This window comes from Oryzias latipes, chromosome 19 (assembly GCF_002234675.1).
Source record: "Oryzias latipes chromosome 19, ASM223467v1".
Lineage (NCBI taxonomy): Eukaryota > Metazoa > Chordata > Actinopteri > Beloniformes > Adrianichthyidae > Oryzias > Oryzias latipes.
The window spans coordinates 92,009-100,304 of record NC_019877.2 but is presented as its reverse complement, the minus strand read 5'-3'; the positions used below and the strand labels follow the sequence as shown (position 1 = coordinate 100,304).

General features: G+C 50.4%; 2 protein-coding genes and 3 non-coding genes across 9 annotated transcripts; 2 read left to right on the top strand and 3 right to left on the bottom strand.

Moving 5' to 3' along the window:
* Nucleotides 1-132: 132 nt before the first annotated feature.
* Nucleotides 133-6,046, bottom strand: daglb (diacylglycerol lipase beta). 2 transcript variants are annotated; one of them, XM_004086785.3, is made up of 15 exons: nt 5,399-6,046; nt 5,179-5,330; nt 4,623-4,797; nt 4,289-4,556; nt 4,087-4,209; nt 3,884-4,011; nt 3,677-3,803; nt 3,531-3,614; nt 3,341-3,418; nt 3,197-3,277; nt 1,977-2,104; nt 1,836-1,904; nt 1,658-1,730; nt 1,329-1,582; nt 133-706 (listed from the first exon to the last, which is right to left on the bottom strand). In XM_004086785.3, the coding sequence occupies exons 1-15, from the start codon at nt 5,491-5,493 to the stop codon at nt 517-519; spliced, it is 2,025 nt and encodes a 674-aa protein (XP_004086833.1). In that variant the 5' UTR covers nt 5,494-6,046; the 3' UTR covers nt 133-516. The 2 variants fall into 2 exon arrangements, with proteins under 2 accessions (XP_004086833.1, XP_011471767.1); XM_011473465.2 differs by having other exon boundaries at nt 1,836-1,878.
* A 185-nt stretch (nt 6,047-6,231) lies between these two features.
* On the top strand, nt 6,232-7,601 carry mrpl58 (mitochondrial ribosomal protein L58). Of its 4 annotated transcripts, none has more exons than XM_004086786.4 (6): nt 6,232-6,689; nt 6,797-6,821; nt 6,895-6,954; nt 7,030-7,112; nt 7,186-7,355; nt 7,422-7,601. In XM_004086786.4, the coding sequence occupies exons 1-6, from the start codon at nt 6,561-6,563 to the stop codon at nt 7,504-7,506; spliced, it is 552 nt and encodes a 183-aa protein (XP_004086834.1). In that variant the 5' UTR covers nt 6,232-6,560; the 3' UTR covers nt 7,507-7,601. The 4 variants fall into 4 exon arrangements, with proteins under 4 accessions (XP_004086834.1, XP_020557641.1, XP_023805486.1 ...); XM_020701982.1 differs by having other exon boundaries at nt 7,162-7,355; XM_023949718.1 differs by having other exon boundaries at nt 6,895-7,112.
* trnaq-cug lies at nt 6,306-6,377 on the top strand. Its single transcript has one exon. It is a non-coding gene; the product is annotated as a tRNA-Gln (tRNA).
* A 104-nt stretch (nt 7,602-7,705) lies between the features above and the next one.
* Nucleotides 7,706-7,777, bottom strand: trnam-cau. The gene has a single exon. It is a non-coding gene; the product is annotated as a tRNA-Met (tRNA).
* A 427-nt stretch (nt 7,778-8,204) lies between these two features.
* trnar-ucg lies at nt 8,205-8,277 on the bottom strand. The gene has a single exon. It is a non-coding gene; the product is annotated as a tRNA-Arg (tRNA).
* Nucleotides 8,278-8,296: the final 19 nt, after the last annotated feature.

Sequence of the window (8,296 nt, the reverse complement as noted above, 5' to 3'; positions counted from 1 at the left end):
TATAGGAACAAAATGTAGATGTTATTTTTGCAAAGATGATTTTCCTCATAAATTCCTGATGGTTCCTGATGCTGTGAGGTCAAACTATGCTAAATATTTAACATTTCACACGATTCAATAGTGAAGCAGGACGGTTTGTCATCAATGCCTTTATTTGTGTGAAGGCATTGAAAGCAACTTTATGCAGACATCAGCTGATTTAAGGAAATGACAGCCCCCACCCAGCACAGATGACCCCCTCCTCGGCTCTGCCCGCCCAGACGAGGAGGACGCTGTAAACCCGCTGAGCGGTTCCCCCCTCCCTCTGATGCCAAAACAGCACAGAACACGACAGTCCACATTCACGCGTCACGGCAGGTTCTGCCGTCAAAACGAAGACGCCTCTTCAAAATAAAAGTGCAGCAGAACCAGTCGGCCTCATCCTCCGTTTCCCCTCCACCGCCGCTGCGACCACACCAAATAAAATCGCTGAGTGAAATAAAATGGAGGGTTAAAGCGCCGTCGGGCCTCCAGGTCTCAGCCGCTGTTGTTCCGGCTGCTTCCGGGGGCACAGAGGGGGGAGGAGCGGTCGCGGGTCAGGCTGTTGAGCGCCCCCAGCACGATGTCGGGCATGTGATCCGACAGCATCCTGGGGCTGATCAAAATACTCCTGAACGCCATCTCGCTGGACCACTCTGCCCGGTACCGGACCTGGGAGAAGCAGGACCTGAGGGAACCAAACAAAGTTCTGAATCCTCTCTGTGTAACTCCGCTTCTTCTGTGAGGAGCTCTGAGATCCAGATCTGAGGGAACCCCGTCAGCTGAGGGAGGGGGGCTCACAGAGGAAGAAACTTTACTAACAACACTTATTTGATACAATCCTGAATTCAAACATGTTTAAAGAACCAAAAAGGGACAAAAATAATGAGAAAGAAAGAGAACAAATACATTTCTGATCTTTTCCTGGGTGGGTGGGACTAACCTCAGTCTAAAGCTGATTGGGTGGATTTGGGGAATGAACTGTCAGTTTATTGATGCAGCTAAAAATCGACATATACTTGTTATACATGTTTGAGTGAATTTAAGTGTTCCAGGTAATGCAGGTGCTTTCCACCAGGGGGCAGTGTTGACTCGTTTTAGGGTCAATATGCTTAAACAAGAACACAAGTTGTGTTTTATTTCCTGATGACACATAAACGTTACATAAATATTTCTGTGATCAAAAGCTCATTTTCAGTTGAATGAATCCTTGTTCCTGCGAGCTCCTGATACCAGTCAGCTGTAACGTGAACTTCTGGGGGCGCCTTTTCTAAACACAACCTCAGAAAGTAGAAGATCAGGCCACTGACCTCCGCGATGGTCCGTCTTCAGTGACGTGCAGCACACGGCCTGGCAGGAAGAGGGGGAAGTGCACGGGCGCGTGGGCGGGGGAGTCGTCGGACGCCAGGCTCTGATAGGACGAGGAGTGGCGAATCATGAGGGACTCCTCCCCGAGCAGCGGCTGGCGGAGCGTCTCCTCGCGCCTGTTGTCCATCTCGGTGGGGAAATCGTCCGGGTCGCCCCCGAAGAGTTCGTACCAGCACCCTTGCAGGAGGATGCGGTACTGCAGCAGACAGACCGATCAGAACACGCCACCAGGGGGCGCTTCACGCCATCGCCACAGCTCTGAGGCTCTTACTTTGGGCTTGTTGCAGTTTGAGACCATCTTCAGGATCCGCTTCTTCAGGTCTTCCATGTTGGGAATGCTCAGTCTGAGAAGGGCGACAAAAACAGACGAGACGCTTACGGACTCTGACGCCTTCATGTAACGTGACCGCAGAGCCGCAAACATCAGACGGGCCTCCTGGCCTTCTTACCTGGGAACCAGATCCTTTCCCAGGACGATGGAGACCACGAAACCTTTGGAATAATCAGCCAGAGCTTTACTGCACAAGCAGAAAGAAACGCTTTCAGTTCAAGAAAAAGTCCGACTTGTGTGAAAGCGGAACCCGTCTGACCTGAGGAGGCCCCCTGGTGGAGAGAAGGCATAGCACTGCAGGGTGGGGAAGGAGCTGCGCAGCAGGATGGCGAGCACGGAGGCGGTGCCGGCGCCCAGACTGTGACCTGTGATCACCAGCTTGTACTCCTGATCACAAGACAAGCAGGTTTATCTGATGCAGTTCTTCACAAACGCTTTCTGTGTGAATGTGGAAGAAACGCAGCGCCACAAAGGTTTAAACGAAAGCTTCTGTGTTTGACCCGTCGCCTGCAGACAAACTGGGTGTTTGCTTTTTGAGGAGGGACGTGAAAATAAAGAGAGTAGATGAAACGTGGAGGAAAAACCGCTAAAGTGACTGAAACGGTCAGCAGGAGTTCTGAGCTGAAGTCCATAGACTTATGGCACCTAAAGAAAATCACAACATAAACGATCACTTAACAGAAATGAATCAACATACCACAGCTGGGAGAATCAGCTGATGGTTTTCTGGAACTTCCTTTCCTGACATTGTATCTCTGACTCTAACAGATTTGACGTTTCGTCGTTCGGCGCTTCGGTCTGGACTAAACCAAAACCTCTCAGCGACGCCGGCTTTGATGGGAACTTTTTCCTTCCTTTATGTCAGGGTCGGTTTTCGTGACCAAAAGCTTCTCTGCAGATGGATTCAGTCGGGATGTTTTACTCCATCGTGTGATTTCCTCTACAGCAGACCCCAAAACTTCCTCCAAACACGGCGGCGCAGACGGCCGAGCTGTCTGCAAATCAGACGACCTGCAGCAGCTGGTGTCCGTCTGCTGTCCGTGAGGAGGAAACGGCGGTCGCCTTGGATACGCAGCAGCACCACTGTGGATCTCACATGGCGATTACTTCTGATCTGCATTTGGCAGACGGGAAACAAGATAAGTTGGAAAACGTGTGGAGAAACGTCTGCGTTGTGTTTTGATGTCACCGGGAAGAGCGGCGACGCCGGGTTTTGGCGTGCATGCAGACGTCTGAGCGAGCAGCAGACGGGAGGAGTGAGGAAAATGTGTCTTTTTTTAGAGGCAACAACTGAAACCGTTTGTTTTTCCTTCAAAATAAAGGAAAATAAATAAAAGTTTCCCCCTTATTTTTCTGCTTCAAACGGAGACGTCATGAGTTTGTTGTTGGTTTCTGGATTACAGACACAAACGGCGGCTGTCAGCCCAGTGCAGAAGAACCCCACCTCCCTCCCTGGGGGGTTTCTGAGTGCGTCCTCACCGGGGCGATGGAGAAGGCCTGGTTCAGGATGCCGTCGTTCACCAGCTTCCTGTAGATGTAGCCCGCCGCCTGGCACATGCCCTGCAAACACACCGCTGTCAGAGCGGCTCCTCCCATCCGCACAGACGCGCTCTGAAGCCTCACCTTGTGGGCGTAGCAGGCTCCGGACACGCCCTCCACGGGCAGCTGCTCGCACTCGGCGGACAGGTCCGTCAGGACGTCCTGCAGGAACGAGCAGCAAACGTCTGTGAGAGACTGACACGGCCGCCGCTCCGCCACCGACCCAAAGAAGATCAGGAGACACTGACGCAAACCATCTGAAGGCGCCGCCCACCTTTAAGGAGAGAGTCCCTCTGACCGCCACCACCACCGCCTCTCTCTTATGATCCAGAGCCACAAAGAAGGGGATTTCGTAGATCTGGAAGGCAGAGGTCCAGTGAGCACAGAACCGGGACACGGGACCGGCAGATGGAGCCGTACCTGGTTGTGGAAGCTGACGTGGATGAAGTCCCGGTACTGCAACCCGGTGCTCTCCAGGATGGAGGCGAAGTGGCAGCCGAGGTGGTCCCCGCCCACGATGTCGTAGTCTCCGGCGTGGCTCCGACAGCTGCAACAGGAGCACATTGGGGTTTGGAGCGGGCCGCTCGGCGCCGCCGGCACGGGCGAAAGACGGAGGCGGGCTCTGACCAGTCGCCGCTGAGCTTGCAGGGCGCCGAGAACGGGTTGGAGTAAACGTAGAGCGGCCAGCCGTACGCCGCGGCGGCAAAGGTCATGCAGTGAGCCGCTTTCTCTAGCTCCGCCTCCAGGTCCTGCTCCTGTAGGCAGACAGGAAGCTTTTGACGAGCGGTTGCTTCACTTTTCCCGCTTCTACAGAAGCGACGATGACTTACAATCGGGGAGGAGGGGCTGTGAGAGAGAACGCCGTCCGGGTCTCTGCTCAGCTCCACCTTATCCTGCTCCTGATGCAGCAGAGCCAAACCGGCGGCGATGTCGCTGGGAACCAGATCTGTGTCCTGCAGCACCAACACAAGGTCAATCAGTGGCGGCGAGGACTTTCACCATCACGTCTGCCTCACGGCGAAGCTTCCTCACAGAGAAGAAGTCGCTGAAGAGCTGCGAGATGCTGGCGAAGGCGGCTCTGTGGCCTTCGTCCTGCGGCAGGCAGCAGCAGAGCAGCCGCAGGCGGCATTCCCAAACCTTCGCCGCCACGGAGCGAGCCGTGGACAAGAACTGGGCGCCCTCGCTGCTCTCCATGTCGCGCACCCCCAGCGGCTCCGTGAGCTCAGGCTGACGGCCAGAACTGCCCATCGGGTCAAAGACGAAGACCACCCCCACCCCTGTGAACAGCAGGATGACCCAGCTGGGGGCAGAGCAAAGGTGCTGATTAAACAATCCAACACCCCCCCAAGACACACCTGTCTCTCACCTGGCTACCACAGCAGAAATGACTGCAGCCACGGTGGCGGGGTCGCAGCCCCCGCCGCTGTCAGACACCCAGACGGCCCCCATGCAGGCCCACACCAGCTCGGGCAGGTAGAGCGCCGCCCGCAGGTAGACCAGCGCGGGCATGGAGCGCCGCGGGCCGGGGTTGGTGATGGTGCCTGAGAGACGACCAGGTCAAGTCAACTTTATTCAAACTCAGTCAAACTTTATTTAATCAAACATTAGAAACCAAATAAAGACAAAAAACCTCTCAATGAAGTGCTTTGACTACAATGCTTGAAATGAATCAATAAATCAAATCAATGAAGTATACCAAAGTAAAGAACATATTTAAAGCTTTTCCAGGTATTGATCACCATAGCTACAGATGTGAGACATTCACGGAGGGGGGGGGGGGGCTCAGAGAGGCGGGGGCAGAAGTTGCTCACATCCTATCTATTTCTCAACGACTCTTATTTTGAAATCTCAGCTGCTGTTCTCTGACACCTTCTTTCAAATCTGGCTTCTCCTGAACATCTGGATCGGAACCGGAACCTCACCTTGAGCACTGACGAAGACGATGGCACACAAACAGAGGATGATGAGCATCAGCACCACCAGCAGCCCCACCAGGTAGGCGTGCAGGACGGCCCCCCCTCTGCAGTCGAAGCGCCCCTTGTGAAAAGTGAACAGGATGAGTGTTCCGAGCCACCTGGAGAGAAGGGGCGGGGTCAGCGGCAGAGACGGCGAGGATGATGATGATGAAGGCTGACAACAGACCACAGGACGCGGAGGAAGATCTCAAAGGCTCCCGGGAAGACCAGGTCATCGCTGGCGATCACCCAGCGCCGCCCGAAGGCCACCATCCCCGGCATGTTGACGCCGCTCCCCGCTCTGAACAGACCTCTGCGCCGCTACGCTGAAAGCCGAGAGCTGTTGAGCAACAGCAGCATCGCGTCAGTCATGACTTCATCCCGCGGGAAGCGCGTGCCCCTCCGTCAGCTTCCTTCCTGCCCACGACGGTCTGCGGAGCTCAGGCTCCGTCTTCAACCAAACAATCAAACTTATCAGAATGTCGATGAGCTTCGAAACGGCATCAAAAATTATGTCGACATAAACAAAAGACACTATGGGTTTTTAACATTTACGCATGTCTTCGTCGATTTTAACCGATTTTTGTAGCTAAACGTAAACCAAACGTTAGCATCATCATTATGTTGATGCTAAAAACATTTCGGCTACTTCCAGGAAAAAAGACCGAAGAATTTCAAGCAACTGACGGTTAAACGATCATATATCAAAATATATTTGTACAAAAATCACAATTTTGATAAGGTAACAAAAGGGAATGTAGAATTTAATCTATACAAATTCGTTCTGTTTTTAGTACTGCCGTAATAGTGGTGTGCGCCTTTAAACACTCGGTGGAAACTGAGAGAAAGAAACGTTCCGCTGGGGACACTTTATTTTTTTAACTTTATTTTTTTAACGATGTAGCCACTCAAATGCAACCAAATGAGGCCCCTTTGCACGTATGGCTTTTTTTAAGGTTCTATTTGTAATTGAAATGAATAAAATAAGTGAGAATAAGTCGATAAAAAATGTATTTGCTCAAAGACACTCATGGACATTTGAATTTCGGCTGGAGAAGTAGATATAAACACGCCGGCCCCAAAAGGAGCTAGTTGGTTCCATGGTGTAATGGTTAGCACTCTGGACTCTGAATCCAGCGATCCGAGTTCAAATCTCGGTGGAACCTGTCGTTTTTATTTAGATAGTTTTTTATGTTTTTGTAATCCCTTTTTTTTTGCTTACAAACCAACCAACCACAGAAGTCATACGACCGTGTGATACACGTGAAGGAAGAAGTGATTAAAACTAAATCTAATGCACAACAGGATGGTTTCGACGTCACTTCCTTGGTAGGTGACGTTAATTCATCATGGCGGCAGCATGTCTGACACGACGCGTTTGTTTACTGTCAGATAAAATGACTGTTGTTAGAGCCAACGGTTTAACATTAATGCAAATAAACGCCTTTTCTGTCACCAAATGGGCACACGCCTCCGAGGTCAGTAGAATAAAAAAAAGTCATTTATTTTCCAGTTAAAAGTCCTTCATCTCATGATGCAAATAAACTAAAAGCAGAACTAAAAGCTCTTGGTTGTGATTTTACAGGACACTAAAGTGCACATTCCAGCAGGTAAGAAGGCCCTCTGATGCCAATTTTAAATGCATGTTTATAGTATGTCTTATAGTTGTTTATGCTGTGGTAGAGCGGCTGACAGTCACATACAGCAGGAGCAGTGGTCCAGGAGGACAGCACGTCAATAAAGGTGAATATTCCGTTAAAGAATGTCCTGAAGGAAGTGCTGGTTTCTGGGTTCAGGACTTTCATCCCACACTCACAGTGAACACAAAGGCAAAGGTCCGCTTCCACGTGCACACAGCAGACTGGATACCTGAGGACATTCGACTAAAAGTCATAGAAAAGGTGTGTCTTCAGGTCTGGTTTCCCCTTCATACCTTCTGGTTCATCTAAGATCTTTGCGGGTTTTAAACCACAGAACAGAAGCCGCATGAATAAAGCCGGGGAGCTGCTGGTGAGCTCAGAGGTGAGCAGAAGTCAGCACAGGAATCTCTCCGACTGCCTGCAGAAGATCTCCACCATCCTGGCAGAAGCCAGTGAGAAACCTCATGAACCTACAGCGGAGGACGTGGCTCTGCGGGCAGCCAGGTACTGTCCACCATCACCACCCGGCCTCAGTGTTTGTGTCTAAGCCAGGAATCTGATCTGTTTCAGGTTGAAAAAGAGGAAAGAAGAACGCCTCAAACAGAAAAAGATCCATTCAGGAACCAAACAAAGCAGAAGAGTGGACTTTGATTGACAGATTATTCCTGTTTTTGTGAATATATTTTCCATAAAGATGTACAATATTGTATTCATGTTCCGCTAATAAAATATACAGTATATCAAGTTTGATCTTTGCTGCTCGCTCAGTATATTAATTCACGTACAGCCTTAAGTTTAAAGAAATTCACATCGATACGGTGGCAACAAAAAGCGATGGTGGAAAACGTAACACATAGCAGAGGATGGTTTCGATCCATCGACCTCTGGGTTATGGGCCCAGCACGCTTCCGCTGCGCCACTCTGCTGTGTTCGACTTTTAGCAGGTCAGCAGGTCCAATATCTCTATAATATATTTGTACAATCCACAATGTATATATAATACATTGTAATATATATGTCTGTGGTGTATTTACAATGCCACACATGCGTGCGTGTGTGGACTGGAGCTCAATGGGACAGATGACAAGGTATAAAGGTACATCAAAGGTAAAGGACAACAAATATGTGTGTTAAAGTAAAGATCGACTTAGATTTTATTTTCGGTCAGTTTAGCAGAAGTTAAAATGGCGATCACTGTGTCCGAATTACCCCCCTAAGTTAGTGGGGTGGTAATTAAGAGTTATGCATCAGGGTGGGAATTCAGACACAGTCACAGGTCAGCATTAAATAATACAAATTTATTGTGTTTTTTCCTCTGGCCTACAACACACGGTTAAATGGAGAGACAAAAGACGACCACGAAGGGACTCGAACCCTCAATCTTCTGATCCGAAGTCAGACGCCTTATCCATTAGGCCACGCGGTCTGTATGTCAAAGTCGGCGT

Bases quoted from the DNA above. Each gene is read 5' to 3' on its own strand.
- daglb (XM_004086785.3), bottom strand. From the start codon at position 5,493: ATGCCGGGGATGGTGGCCTTCGGGCGGCGCTGGGTGATCGCCAGCGAT. The intron at 3,419-3,530 runs GTGGGCGGCGCC...TCGTTCCTGCAG, and splicing joins GAGGGACTCTCTCCTTAAAG to GACGTCCTGACGGACCTGTC. The intron at 2,105-3,196 runs GTGAGGACGCAC...TCTTGTGATCAG, and splicing joins AGGCCTTCTCCATCGCCCCG to GAGTACAAGCTGGTGATCAC.
- mrpl58 (XM_023949717.1), top strand. From the start codon at position 6,561: ATGGCGGCAGCATGTCTGACACGACGCGTTTGTTTACTGTCAGATAAA. The intron at 6,690-6,796 runs GTCAGTAGAATA...GTGATTTTACAG, and splicing joins AATGGGCACACGCCTCCGAG to GACACTAAAGTGCACATTCC. The intron at 6,822-6,894 runs GTAAGAAGGCCC...ATGCTGTGGTAG, and splicing joins TAAAGTGCACATTCCAGCAG to AGCGGCTGACAGTCACATAC.